We start from the raw sequence: 14623 nt of genomic DNA on the forward strand, positions 1-14623 counted from the left end.
CTTTACACAATTGATGTGTGTATGGATTGGGATAACAGTTGTATGAACCCCTAATAAAATGCTCAAAAAATAAATAAATAAATAAAAATGCAGGAAAAGAAAAAAAAAAACAAAAAACGGTCAAGCACTCAGCTGCTAAGCCCAGGCCGTGGCTGCAAGGCAACCCAGCTATGCCGCAGAAGACAGGGCTGGCAATTCACTTCCAAACACCCACCCCCATAGAGCCTGCGGAGCGGACCCACTCTGCCTCACACGGCTCACCGCCAGCCATCTTTCAGGAGGGGTCTAGTGACGAGTTGTCCTGAGGTGAAACTGAGTCAGCTGTGACTCAGTGCGCACGACCCTCTGCACAACAGAACGCACCCTGCTCTGTCCTGAGCCACTGTCACCACTCTTCTTAGCTCTGAGCCATCTCATCTCGGCCTGCCTCTGTCACTGGCCCTCCGCGTCACCCAGCTTGGCTTCTTTTTTTGGGGCTGGTCTCTCCTGATCACATGTTCAAAGTATGCAGGACGAAGTCTCGCCGCCCTTGCCTCTAAGGAGCACTCTGGCCGTACCTCTTCCAGGACAGAGTGTTTGTCCTTCCAGCAGTCTGTGGTCTTCCTGTCAGTAGTCTCCACCAGCCCCACAATGCAAAGGCATCGATTCTTCTTCGGCCTTGCTTAGTCGGGGTCAGCAACAAGTGGCCAGCCTACAACAGCAGGCAGGGCGCCCAGTGCTGGGAGCAGGAGACAGTTAGGCCCACCCCTTGCTCGTGCCGGGGGACATGCCCCGCCCCACAGCTGGTGCTGAGTCGGGGCCTCCGGAGGAAGTCCCACGTGGACATTCCCGCTGTGGTCGGTTGGGCTCCTCGTGACCCCACTCCGGTGGCCGAGTAAGCGGGTTTGCTAGGAGTGAGCTGGGGGAGCCCTTGGGAACCAAGACTCTGAGCCCCGTTCACTGGCTAACAGGAAATGAGCAGACACGTAACCAAACTGCAAGGCTCAGGAGGAGAGGCTGCCAAAGCCTCCCACGTGAGGGGAGGGGCAGCAGAATGTGAGCATGACCAGGCATCCCGTCCAGCTGCAGCTAGCCGGACACATTCTTCAGCCCAGCTTTCCAGGACAGCCACGAAAAGGAGCCCAGAGAGCTGGCCCCCCCACACGGGAGAGACTGCTAGGCCTGCTGAGCTCAGGCCTCTCACAGACAGGCCTGAGGCTTGAAACTCTCTTTGGCACAAAGCCCTCTCTACACTTAGCAGGAGTCCCTGGAGGCTGAAAGCAGAGAACTTACTCAGCGCTAAGCTCCAGGCTAGAGGAGAGTCAGCCCCAGAAGCAACCTTGGAGTAAATGTCTGGTGATCCACTTCTGAAAGCCCTCGGGCACACAGTTCTACCCTGACCCACATGGAGTAGCCAAGTCTGGGTGGACTCCACGGGGGGCTGGTTCAGCCAGGGGCAGTGGCAGCTCATTGGTAGAATGTGCATCCTCTATGGTAGTGTAGGGGTGCCCTCGTAGCATGGTGGTTACGCATTGGGCTGGGATCCACCGGGTCAGCAGTAGCTCAACACTGCCAGCTGCTCCACAGGTAAAAGACAGGGCTTTCTACTCCCATAAACAGTTAAGAGTCTAGGAAACTCACAGGGACAGTTTTACTCTGCCCCCCAGGGTCACTGTGAGTAGGCAGCGCCTCGATGGCAGTGAGCTTGGTTGTTTGTTTGTTTATGCGGGGAACCCAGGGACCCTCATGATGTAGTGGTTATGCATTGGATTGATAATCCCAAGGTCAGATGTTCGCACCCATCGGCCACTCTGCAGGAAAAAGACATGACTTTCCACATGCAAAGAGTGACAGTCTCAGAAACCCACGGGGACAGTCCTACCCTGTCCTACGGGTTGCTGTGAGCCGGCATCAACTCGCTGGCAGCGAGTGTGAGTATCAGTGTGCTAGCAACCAGGGTTCGATTCCTGGCCAGGGCACCTCATATACAGCCTGTCTGTCCGTGGAGGCTGGCATGCTGCTGGGATGCAGAACAGGTTCCAGGTGAGCTTCCAGGCTGAGATGCACTAGGAAGAAAGGCCTGGTGGTCCACTTCTGAAAGGCAGCCAGTGAAAAACCCTATGAAGCAGAGCAATCCAATCTGCATGCGCTCTGGGGCTGGCGCTGGACTGGGCAGCCAGGAATGGATGTACTTCAGTGGTAGCTGGCCACAGCTGAGAGACACACCACCTACCCGGGCAGCAGGAATGAGGAAGACCACTGCCCCCATGCTCCTCCCACTCCCAGCAGGGTAGTGGCCTCTGAAACCCTATGGGGAGGTTGGGTGGCAGCCCTGGGTTGAAATGAAGCTTCCCCCGAGTATGGAATTTCAAAATATTGTCAACAATTCCAAGAGCAGGGGAATTGAGTACCCAGGTTGGCCTGGGGGGGTCCTTCTGTCCCTGGTCCCTAAGGCCTGAGGCACACGCCCGAGGGGTGTGTGGGCTTGGCAGACCCCTGCCCGGGAGCTTTTCCCAGTTTGGACACTCCCCTTCCCCTCCACACACTGTGACACAGGCCCACAGGGTGGTGACACTCAAGAGGAAAAAGCCAATTTTTCTCAGTTCTCTGATGACACCTCAGAACTGTGTTCGTCCCACGTCTCACACCACAACACCTTAGCCCACAGGCTGTCAGTAGGTGGCCTGCAGAATGTAATGTAGGGCAGCACGGCCGACACACCGCCAAGCAGGGTGCCTGGCTGCTCCTGAGTCAGCAGGGAGAGCTCGGCCTCCTGCACTGTGCCGGAAGTTCTGTCAGAATTTCAAGCCGGCAAGGTCACCCGGGGTGGGCAGGTCTCAGCAGTCTCCAGACTAAGAAGAGACCTAGCAATTGATGTCCAAAATCCAGCTAAGGAAAACCCTGCGGACCATGTGGTGGTTAGATTTTAAGCCAACGTGATGGTAACTGTGTGGAGCTGGGGGTGGGGTCCAGCCTGCCAATCAGGTGACGCCTCCTTAAGGGGTCTTTTCATCAGGGGATAATGACCACCTGCTCCTCGCCCTGCCCTCTGCCTCGCTCCTTGCTGGGACTCTGTGTCTGCCACCATGGGGGGCCCATGTGGGTTGCTGACCCTGGGCGCAGCTCCCACCGGCCATGCTGGACCCATGCAACTCCGCACCCACCGGCCTGTGATCTCCCAGCTTCCTGAGTCACCTTTCTGTGCCATCGGCCTGCAGCACTCGAGTTAACACTGGGCTCGGGCACCCTCTTGATGAAAGGTCACTTCCAGAGGTGAAGCTGTCGTATACGCAGCGTGTCACTGGTTTTGTTTCTCTGGACAGCCCGGGATGACACAGATCATGATCGAGTCATTGTCCAACACCATGCTGAAAGATGAGCCCCCACACTGGGAGGGCCTCAAAAGAGACAGCGACCAAGCTAATGGGCCAGAACAGATGGACGATGGTAAGGGCCGAGGCGCAGGCCTCTGTGAGGGGCCGCCAGGAGCTGACAACATCCACAGCTGGTTAATAACAGGGGCACACAGGATGTTGAGCAGTGACAAAGCCAGTCCTGGAAAGGACGTTGGGCTGGCCGAGTGTGCCCAGGCACAACGGCTCTCTGATGTATGCCACCCAGCTTGACCAGCAGGCTGATGACCAGTGGCAGTGAGTGGGCCCTACCTGTGGCTGAGTGCACAGGATGGGGACACTTCCAGAGGGTCCCTTGGCTGCCAGTTTCAGCCACACAGTCAGCAAATGCCACTTGCTATCAGACCTATCCTCGTGGCTTCCTGGAGGGAGGGTCTGACCCAGATTCCCCAGGCAAGTGGCCTCCACCAGCCCTTTCCTGGGTCGGGGTCCAGCGACCGCAGAGGAAGAGGGTGCTTCCGGAGGTCAGCCTGCAGCTGCTAGACCCAACCCTGTGCCCCTGCTCCAGGCCCGGCTCCTGAGAAGCTGAATCAGCTCGTTCCCCAAGCCCTGCAGGCCGGGGCCCCTGTATTCAAGCCCAAGGAAGTGCTCCAATGTTTCCACTTTGTATCTTTCTGCCAATGTTTCCACTTTGTATCTTTCTGCATGTGTCAGCTCACGGCCAGCCTTCCAGGTCCCAGCTGCTCTCGCCCTCCTTTTCCAGAGCGCTTCCTCCTTTTCCTAGCGGTTCCTCCCTCCCCGATGTGACCTCACTGACCCTCGGGTTCCTGTCTGCACTTTGATCCCCGAGAGTGAGGGTGCTTCGAAGAGCAAGGGGCTCAGGGACAGCCTTCCTTCCCAGAGAGGTGGGAGCAGCTACCCTCTTTTGGTATTGTATCATCGTTCCACCTTCACAGGTTAGCAAGCTGAGCACTCGCTACATAAAGTCCTCACTTCACAACCGGAGGCAGAAGTAGCAGTGTCTGGGGGTTAGGGCTTGAGGTCTTGGGTCCCCCAGGGTCGAGTGGGACTCCTGCCACCTCACCCATGAAGTCTGTCCCCTCCTCCCACATGCAGTCCCAGGGCCTCAGCTGCACCAGGAGGCACAGGCTGCAGGCCCAAGTCCAGCCGGAGACGCCAGGGAGGGAAGGCGTGGCGCTCTACTTCTGCAAGCCCCGCCCACCACTGAGTACCCTGAGGGGCACAGCTCTACTGAAAGGTACCTAGGCTCTCCCAGGGGTCGGGCTGACCCTCTGTGAGTTAGGGAGGGCTGCGTGAATTTCAAAGCTAAAGGGCCTGGGAGGGGGTGGGGCGGGGCCTCGTAGCTCCCTTCTGCTCCGCTCTAACCAGTCTTTCAGTTTCAGAACTGTCCCCATCCTCTCAGGCAGAGAAAGATCACAAGCGGAGTTCCTGGCAGCTGCAGCCTGTGCCCATAGCTAGCTGTTCAAATCTCGCAAATCTCGAGCCGGCCAGACCACAAGAATTACCAGGAAACCAGTTTGCAGCCGAGGTTTGGGAAGTAATCGTGGTTTTCAGGCTCTTGCATGCACACACATACGCACGCATACGCACGCACCCCACAATGAGCAGTGAACCTGCAAGCCAGGATCTCGTTAGTGGGTCCAGCTGCGCTCTCCACAGGTCTTCCGGAAAGGCCGGACAGAAAGCTTCTCCTCCCCGCCCCTAATTCAAGATGTACCACAGACCAGCCAGCTGTGGGGTGCATAATGCACAGGAGGGCCAGAAGGGTCGGGGGTCAGGGCCACAGTGCCGGGACAGAGGGTATCTTTGATACCTTCCTCTCCCAGGATTCTTCCACAGAGGCCCAGGCCTCGGGGTCTCAGGCCCTCAGCCTGGGAGGAACCAGTTCACAGCAGAGACAAGGCTGTTCCCTACCATCTCGGCAAAGCTGTTCTGAACCCACCCAGGAGGGGTTTCACTGGCCTGTCCCTTGGACTGAGCTAAGGAGGAGGGGCCCTGGTGGCACAGAGGTTAAGTGTTGGGCTGCTCAGCATATGATCGGCAGTTCAAAGCCACCAGCTGCTCTGTGAGAGAAAAATAGGCTGTCTGTTCCCACCATCATTTATAGTCTTAGAAACCCACAGGGGCAGCTGCACCCTGTCCCATAGGGTCACTACGGGTTGGTTAGATTGGACTTGATGCCAATGGGCTTGGTGGCTTGGGTTTGCACTGCCACTGAGAGACTGATGGTGGGCGTCAAGTCCCGTGTGCACAGAGGAACTGTTCACGGTGCTCTCAGGGCTGTGACCGCTGTCTGTGCTGACCAATGGCCCAAAGAAACTGCCAACTGAGAGCAACCCTGCACGACAGGGGAGAACTGCCCCTGGGGGACTGTCACTTTTTAGTTATTAAATTTTTTTGAGACTGTAACCCTTTATGGGAGTAGAACGTCTCCTCTTTCTCCTGTGGAGAGGCTGGTGGTTTCAAACTGCTGACCTTGCAGTTCGCAGCCCAGCATGTAACTACTATGCCACCAGGGCTCCCTCAATGAGCCAAGAAGAGGTGAAAAATGAAACAAGCAACTGCTATCGAGTTGATTCTTACTCAACAACCCTATACAGGGTTTCCAAAACTTCAGACCTTTACAGGCGCAGAGAGTCACATCTTTTTCCTGCAGAGCTGCTGGTGGGTTTGAACTCCTGAGCCTGCAGTTAGCAGTCCAATCTAACCCATTATGCTGCCTGAGTCAGGTAGCTCCTTATTGCATCCCTGACCACCACCAGCTGTGGCCTTGACCCACCCCCTCCAGTTGTGAAGGCCACACTGTCTCCAGACCCCTGCAGTGCACAGAAGGGCAGTGTTGCCCCTAGGCAGGAAGGGAGGGTGGAGGCCAGGAAGCACCAGCTACAAAGAGACACTCTGGGGTTTCCAGAATGGCTGGTTACCTGTGTTTTGAAAACGAAGAAAACTGGGCAGCTACTACAAGGTGCCCTGGTGGCGTAGTGTTTATGCATTGGGCTGCAATCTGAATGGTTGGCAGTTAAACCACCAGCTGGTTTAACTCCCACAAGCAGTTTACAATCTCCGAAACCCACAGGGGGGTTGTGATGAGTTGGCACTGACTCAGAGTGTGCACTCATGCCCATGTGCATATACACACACATGCATACAAAACCAAAAACCAAAAGGAAGGTCCTCATGGAGGGGATTGGCACCATGGCCCTAACAACAAGCTTCGGCATGGAAACAATTGTGAGGGCAGTGCTTCATTCTGTTGTACACAGGGTCCCTATGGGTCAAGACTGACTGGATGGCACCTAACAACAACAATGTATGTATGCATACATGCATGCATAACTATTACACATGAACGCATAACTACATATGCACGTTACGGCACATACTATACACACAATCACAGACATACACAAACACACACGTGATTACACACACAAGGGAGTTTCAAGCAGTCTGTGGGAAAATGCCATTATCTTTAAATTCCATTCTCATGAACTTTATGAAGCCACCCTGAAGGTGTGAAATTATCTTCACTTTGCTCAAACTTTTGTTCTTCTCTCAAACTTCGCGCCAGGTCCCTCCCCTGAGGCGCTGATGACACGCTTCTGGGGCTGGCTGCAGTCCTGTGAGCTGTGGGATGTTGAGCAGCAGTCCTGGTCTCCACCCACTCGCTGCCAGTAACCCTCTGTCCTCCAAGCCACCCCCACCCTCTAGTCATAACAACCACAAATGTCCCCAGACATGGCCCCGTGTCCCTGGGGACAGAATCCCCGTTGAGAACCACTGATATGAAACATATTGCAAGTTCACACAGCACACGGACTCAAGAAATGTCTGTTGTTCCCATCACTGATCTAGGTGCTCTCTCGGGGAGCCCACCTTCCTTTAGGGCACTCTGTACCAAGGACAAGAGGGGACAGACAGCAAACTGACATGGCAGCAGGGGAACCCATGGATGTGCTGTGGAAAAGCCCAGGCCTGAGGTCAGCTCCACACAGAACTATGATCAGGGTCACGGGGCCAGTGCTAGACACACACACAGCCATTCTGACTCAGAACACCCAGAAAACAAGACTTGAGGGACCAGCCTGTCCTGTACGGTCCAGGCCTCAAAGCACCCCATCCTGCTTTCTGCTGAGGGAAGATAGCCGGCCTGGGAGGTCCAGCTAGTCTCTCTGGCTGGGCTGGAAGGCCCGGCTAGTCTTCTGGCACGGTGACAGCTTGAGGCAGTACAGGTCATCACCATGGATGCCCACTAAAAAGTCCACTGCTCTGAGTCGATGTCAATCCTTAGGACAGAGTGGGACTGCCCCTGTGGTTTGTGGGGCTGAAACTCTTTACAGGAAACAAATGTCTCAGCTTTCTCCTGAAGGGCAGACTGTGGGCTCCAACTGCTCCCAATGTTGCCTAGCAGCCTAGCCCGTCACCCACTGTGCCTCCAGGGCCCACCAGGGTCTCAAAACCAAACTCACTCACTTCCCTTGAGCCAACTGACTCATTGGGACCCGTGAGAACCCCCGTGGGTTTCTGAGACCGTCCTCCTTTACAGGAGCAGACAACCTCATCCGTCTTCCTTGGAGTGGATGGTGGGTTCAAACTGCTGACCTTGTGGTTCGCAGCCCAACAACAGTTAGATGCTGGCTGCAGAGTACAAGACTGGAGTTCAAAGCCGTCCACGTCCATGGGAGACAGATGTGGCAGTCTGCCCCATGAGAACAGCCTAGAGCCCTAGGGGCAGTCCCACACCTGCCGAATTGGCATCACCTTGACAGCAGGCGGGTTTAGGGCTCACTCTTGACGAGCAGACCCCCAGGCCTCTCTCCTGCAGAGCTGCTGGGAGGTGAGGGGTTCGTACCACTGGCCTTGAAGAGAGCACCCAGGGCATACCTGTCTGTGCCACCAGGACTCCGGAGGGCTCAATCCATTGGCCAGCATTCGGGTCTGAGGACCCCTGGACGAGGCTTTGACTCCATACCCCTGAGCAAGAGGCCAAGGATCCAGGGTGGTGCTGTGGGTTAGGTGTTGGGCTACTAACAACAGGGTCAGCAGTTCAAACCCACCTGCAGCTCCAAGAGAGAACTGTGATGCGGTCTGCTCTCTTGGAATTTTACAGCCTCAGAAGCCCTAGATCGGGTTGCTACGGGTCAGTGTGGACTCCATGGCAGGGGCGTGGGTTTGGGGAAGACTAGTGGGTAATAAAGGAGCCCTGGTGGTGTAGTGGTTACACGGTGGGCTGGTAACTGCAAGACCAGCTATTCGAAACCACCAGCCACTCTGCGGGAGAAAGACGGGCTGCCTACCGCCGGAAAGTTACACTCAGGAGCCCACAGGAGCAGAGGGTGGTGTGGGTCGCCATTGACTCGGTGGCAGTGAGCTGGGACTGCTAAGCAGCCTGTTTGACAGCAGTCCTAAAATCCCTCTGGTCACTGGTTCTCTAGAAGAGCTCTCACGAGGATGCCCAGAGACGCTTGCCACACACCCACCCAACAAGGTCATTACTGTTTCCCTCAAGGGACAAAAGAGGCCAGCCGCCGATGCTGCGGGGGGCCAGCAGTCTCAGGGGGTGGGGTGGGGAAGGTTTGCCCACAGTTACTACTTTTGGCAGTCTGTGTCTGCCCCAAGGTGCCTCAGAAGAAAGGCCCGGCGATCTTTACTCCCCAACCAGCCATGGAAAATACTGCAGAGCAAGGGAACCTGGGAATGGGAGAAGGAACTGGGCTGCAATAATAGCTGCCTCTCATCCAGAGGGACAGATGGGGCTCGGCAACCATCGGAGCACCAGTAGACGAACCCTGACGGAAAAGCAAAGGAGAGAGGAACTGAACCTCAAATTCTTAGCCAGACTCCAGACTTTCTTCTGGGACTTGCCGAGCCGGGAGGGACCTCTGCATCTATTACTTGCAGAGAATCTTCAAACCCTGAACTGGAAGGAGCCCCCAGAGTCATCCTTAAATTAAAGAAGAGCCGTGTTGAATTGGTCATGCATGTTTGCCACCGGCACTGGAAAACCGAATGTGAGCTCACGTGGGCAGCAGCCGCTCAGAAGCGGAGAAGGGCGGTTTAGGAGGCAGCGAGTCTGAGCCAGTGGGGGTGAAATGAACAGTGAGTGTGGAGAGCAGCGGTTCTCGGCCTTCCTAATGCCGTGACCCTTTGATACAGCTCCTCATGTGGCGGTGACCCCCAACCATAACATTATTTTCGTTGCTACTTCATCACTGTCATTTTGCTGCTATTATAAAGCGGGCGACCCCTGTGAAAGGGTCGTTGGACCCCCGAAGGGGTCCTGGCCCACAGGTTGAGAACCGCTGGTGTAGAGAAGAGACACACCCCGCGACAAATGGGGTCCACATTCCTGGATCAGACATGTAGAAGCTGATGATGAGTGTTCGTTCACCTGCACACACTTTCACTAAAACAAAAATTAAACCAAAGATGACCAACGGTTACCACGGATGGAGGAGGAAGAGTTTTTGCTGAGGGGCACTGAGTGTATGTTCCTGGTGGTGGAGCAATTTGGAAAAGGATATCAATAATGGCTTCACAACACGAAGAGTCTAATCAGTGGCACCAAATTATACCTGTAGAAATTGTTGAATTGGAGACGGTTTTGTTGTGTATATTCATGCCACAAATTTTTAAAGTACACTGATAACAATGAGTGTAAGAAGAAAATGTTCTCGGGGCCCTAGTGGTATAGTGGTTATGCGTTGGGCTGCGATCCGCATGGTTAGCAGTTCGAAACCACCAAGAGAAAGAGGGGACTTTCTGCTCCTATAAACAGTTAGCTTTAGAAACTGATAGGGGGCAGTTCTACCCTGTTTTAAAAAAGAAGAAAATGTTCTCACATTGATTGTGGCCATGATTGTACAACGCTTCTTGTCATGACTGTACTGTAGAACTGTAAGATGTGGGTGCAGTGCCCATAAGACTGCTCACAATAAATGAAGTGTCACCCAAGCCAGAAGCCTAGGGCACGCTCTCCCACTCTGAGCACTGCGGCTGTGAGTCAGAATCCGCGCCACACTACATGCTTCTCTCCCTCTGGTACATTCTCCTTCCTCCCAACATCTTGAAACGGTGGGTGGAGCCCACACAATTCCTGGGATCACTATTCAGTCCTCCATGGAGGCCCAGTCACCCACATTCCACACATGGAGGGCTCTTAACCTGGGATGCGCGGACCAATCGGTTTCAAGGGAGTGTGTGTATGGGTCTCACTGAAATAACTGCACAAACCTTAGCTTTGTCCAGTTTTCTAGAAAGTGGCCCCCAGCTTACATGCACACTTGGGAAATGGCAGGGCTGGACTTTCCAAAAACCCTACTGCATCGTCTCTCGGGGACATCGAGTGTCACCGTGGACTGAGCATTCCCACGCCTGGGAGTTGATCATCTAAACCACTCAATCCTACCCACAAGCAAAGTCGCTCACGCGCTAGGCAGTGTGATACTGTTTGTGAGCATGAAAACCTTAGCAACAATCTAAATGTCCTTTAGTCAGAGACCAGTTAAATAAATGCTGGCCTATGCCATGAAGGGGCCATGGTGACTCAATGGTTAAGTATCCGACGGCCAAACCCAAAGGTCAGTGGTTCGAAGCTACATCAACATTACAGCTATGACTCGAATGCACCCAACAACATGCTCCATGGGACAGAGTATCATGGGCCTGTTAAACTATCCAAGAGACGTCACAGCAGCCGTTCTCAACCTGTGGGTCACGACCCCTTTGGGGGAAGGGGGTGTGTCAAACGACCCTTTCACAGGGGTCGCCCAATTCATCACAGTAGCAAAATGACAGTGATGAAGTAGCAACGAAAATAATTTTGTGTTTGAGGGGGGTCACCACAACCGCATTAGGAACTGTATTAAACAATAGGAACTGTATTAAAGGGTCACGGCATTAGGAAGGTTGAGAACCACTGCCCTAAGGGATTGTGACTCTTAGGTACAAACAGAATGAAATGCTGCCCGTTTCCACGCTGTCCAAAGGGGTCCAAGCAGTCATTCTGGGAGACGACGAGAAGAGAGAAAGGAGAGGTGCTCTTGTGGTTGTTAGGCTTGGGGTGGGGGGTGGGGAGAGGCGGGTTTGCTAGAGACATCGAGTGAGTGGAGGCCAGGGGTGCTGCTCAACACCCCACGGCCACACGACGGCCCCAGCCCAGTGAAGGATCATGCCCCCAAACATCAGCAGTGCTGATGTTGAAAAATTCCGAGGCCATCGGGCTTGGTAAAGAAGGGTCGGCGAAATGGAGGCTGACCCTCAAGGAGATGGACTGAGGCAGTGTTTGCAACAACGGGCTGAAACAACACCACAGTGAGGCGGACCCGGGACCGGGCGGTGCTTCCTTCTGTCCGCGGGGTCTCGAATGAATTCCATCAACAGGGCAGCATCTAACAACAACAGTGTGATCCCCAAGCCCTTTACTGGAAAAACACAAGGTATACCACATCTAGAAAGGCGGCACAACAGGGAAGCACGCCAGCTGCTAACCGAGAGACCTCTCGGAGGGAAAAAGACCCGGACACCTGCCCCTGTGAAAATCGCAGCCAAGGAGACCCTAGGGCAGGGGTCCTCAAACTACAGCCTGCGGGCCACATGCGGCCCGCCGAGGACATTTATCTGGCCTGCCGGGTGTTTTTGCCCCGTTTTGTTTTTCACTTCAAAATAAGATATGTGCAGTGTGCATAGGAATTTGTTCATAGTTGGGTTTTTTTTTAAACTATAGTCCGGCCCTCCAACAGGTTTGAGGGGCAATGAACTGGCCCCCTGTTTTAAAAGTTGGAGGACCCCTGCCCTAGGAGATCTGGTGTCCACGTTGGTTATGCATTGACCTGCGAACTGCAAGACCCACAGTTCGAAACCACTAGCCTCTCGCAGCAGAAAGATGAGGGTTTCTACTCCCAGAAAGGTTAGTCTCAGAAACTCACAAGGGCAGTTCTGCCTTGTCGTCCTACAGGATAGCCGAGTCAGAATGGACTCGTTGGCAGTGAGTTTTTATGTTTTGTTTTGTTTTGAGCAAACCCTTCAGAAGACTGAAGAAGAATCAGTGTGCTTGGATTGTGATGCTGGCTAACAATATTGAAAGTGCCGTGGGCTGCCAAAAGTTAGGACACGGTGATCTGGTTTGGCAGAAGTATGACCAGAGTGCTCCTTAGAGGCAAGGATGGCCAGATTTCTTCCTACATACTTTGGACATGTTGTCAGGAGAGACCAGGCCCTGGAGAAGGACATCACGCTTGGTAAAATAGAGGGACAGCGAAAATGAAGGCCTTCTACGAGACGGGTGGACACCGTGGCTGCAACCATGGGCTTGAATATGACAAGCATTATTGGGGTGGCACAGCACCAGGCGGTGCTTCCTAATGTTTCCCATAAAGCCGATATGGGTCAGAACCAAGCCGATGGCCCCTAACAACCCCACAGCAGCCAACCGTATACGGGGCAGTTCTACAGTCAGACGGAGTTGCTAGGAGTCGGTATCGGCCCGCGGCACGAACCAGCAGGCCACAACCATCATGTGGCTTTGAAACTTAGGGTGTACACACATCTTTGTGACCAAAGCGACCTCTGACAGTCTCTGTCTCTGAGGAGAGAGACCAGATGGATGCAGAAGGGGTAAGGTGGCGTGTGTCAGCTTCACCCCACCCTCTCCATTCGGCTCCAAGAGGTAAAAAATGCTTCTCCAGACTTAGTTTCCCTGGCCCCTGGGTCTCTAGCAAGAGAAGGTTCCGGTGTCGACAGCCTCCGGGTACAGCGCTTCCCCTTGTTCGTCTCCTACTTTCAGAAAAGAGGGGTCCCTGCCCTGGCGCACCCCTGGCCTCCACTCACTCCATGTCTCTAGCAAACCCGCCCAGAGGCAGGTCCGGGCCCCTCTGCTCACCCCTCTTCAGGAGGCTGGGACCCCCGTGGCGGGCAGGGCATGGGCTCCCTCGCAGCCCCCCCTCCCCCCCAACAACACACACGCTTCCCCCTGGGCGCCCCACCCAGCGGGACACGTGCCAACGCCGGCCCCGCCGGCCCCGCTTGGCCTCCGCTCACCTGGCTCGCCTTGTAGAACTGCTTCTTCAGCCCCGCCACCGACATACTGCCTCCCGCCGCCGGGCCTTTCGCCCGGACAGAGCGACCTGGACCGAGCGACCGCGCAAGCGACAGGCTGCCGGACGCCGCCGAAACCTCGCGCGCCTCCGCGGCCCGCTCGGCACCGCCTCTGCCGCCCTCGGTCCAGCCCCGCGCCTGCCGCGGCGCCGCCTCAGCCTCTCGCGCGCCCGCGCGGCCAGGATATTACATGGCAACCGCACACTTCCGGCGCCGGCCCCCGCGCGCCCCGGCCCCGTCTGCGCACGCGCGCCCCCTGCAGGCCGGGGAGCTCCTGCGCTCTGGGCCCACCGGGGTAGAGGCCGTCGGCACCAAAGAGTAGGCCGTTGCGAGCCTAGAGGAGCTCGCGCGGCTGCAGCGACGCCTGCCGTTCCGGAGGCGTCCCTAAATTCCTTAGGCGCATCATTCTTTGGGGGCTATGGGGAACCGGGGTTGGGGGAAATCCAAGTATCTCTTTGTTAATCCCTGGTGATGAAAGGTTAGAAGCGAGGCTGCTAATCTGGAATATCCAGCCCGTCCGCGGAAGAAAAATCTGGCAATAGACTTCCCAATAGTACACCCAATGAGACAGTTCTACTCTGTCACATGGGGTCACTATGACCTGGAATCCGACCTGGGCCAAGCTGTGACTAGGATGTTAGCTATTCTCAATTCATCTGTGTTTAGCCCCTCCTCCACCCAGCCCCGTGGTCAGCAGCACAAAGCCTTTTAAAATGTTGAAGGGCAAGTATGCTACTCTGAGGACTAAGGTGCAGCTGACCCAAGCTGTGGTGTTTCTCAGTCACCTCATATGCATGTGAACACTGAGCAATGGATGAGAACACTGAGCAATGGATGAGAAAGACGGAGGAGGAATTGATGCATCTGAACCATGGCGTTGTTGAGGAATGTTGGATGCACTGTGGGCGGCCTGAAGACCAAACACATCTGTCTCCGAAGAAGTACAGCCAGTATGCTCCTTAGAGCTAGGAATGGCAGGACCAATGAGCGTAGCGGTACCAGGAGGGTAACGGGAAGGTGGGGGGAGGTAGGGGGAACAGATCACAATGATCTACATATAACCCCCTCCCTGTGGGACAGGCAACAAAAAAGTGGGTGAAGGGAGACATCGGCCAGTGAAACACATGAAAAAATAATAATTTATAAATTATCAAAGGTTCTTGAGGGCGGGAGGG

The 14623-nt window shown here is 55.0% G+C and overlaps 1 protein-coding gene across 1 annotated transcript in view; it reads right to left on the minus strand.

Annotated features, from left to right (window-relative positions):
* Positions 1 to 13515, minus strand: part of SH3GL1 (SH3 domain containing GRB2 like 1, endophilin A2) — a 34703-nt gene extending 21188 nt beyond the window's left edge. The window contains exon 1 of the mRNA XM_004714261.3: positions 13392 to 13515. Within this exon, the coding sequence (XP_004714318.1) occupies positions 13392 to 13436 (45 nt within the window). The 5' untranslated portion in view covers positions 13437 to 13515. The remainder of the gene's footprint in view (positions 1 to 13391) is intronic.
* Between the last annotated feature and the right edge of the window lie 1108 nt (positions 13516 to 14623).

This window comes from Echinops telfairi, unplaced genomic scaffold (genome assembly GCF_000313985.2).
Source record: "Echinops telfairi isolate 266 unplaced genomic scaffold, ASM31398v2 ScPeMD7_7459;HRSCAF=8497, whole genome shotgun sequence".
Taxonomy (NCBI): domain Eukaryota; kingdom Metazoa; phylum Chordata; class Mammalia; order Afrosoricida; family Tenrecidae; genus Echinops; species Echinops telfairi.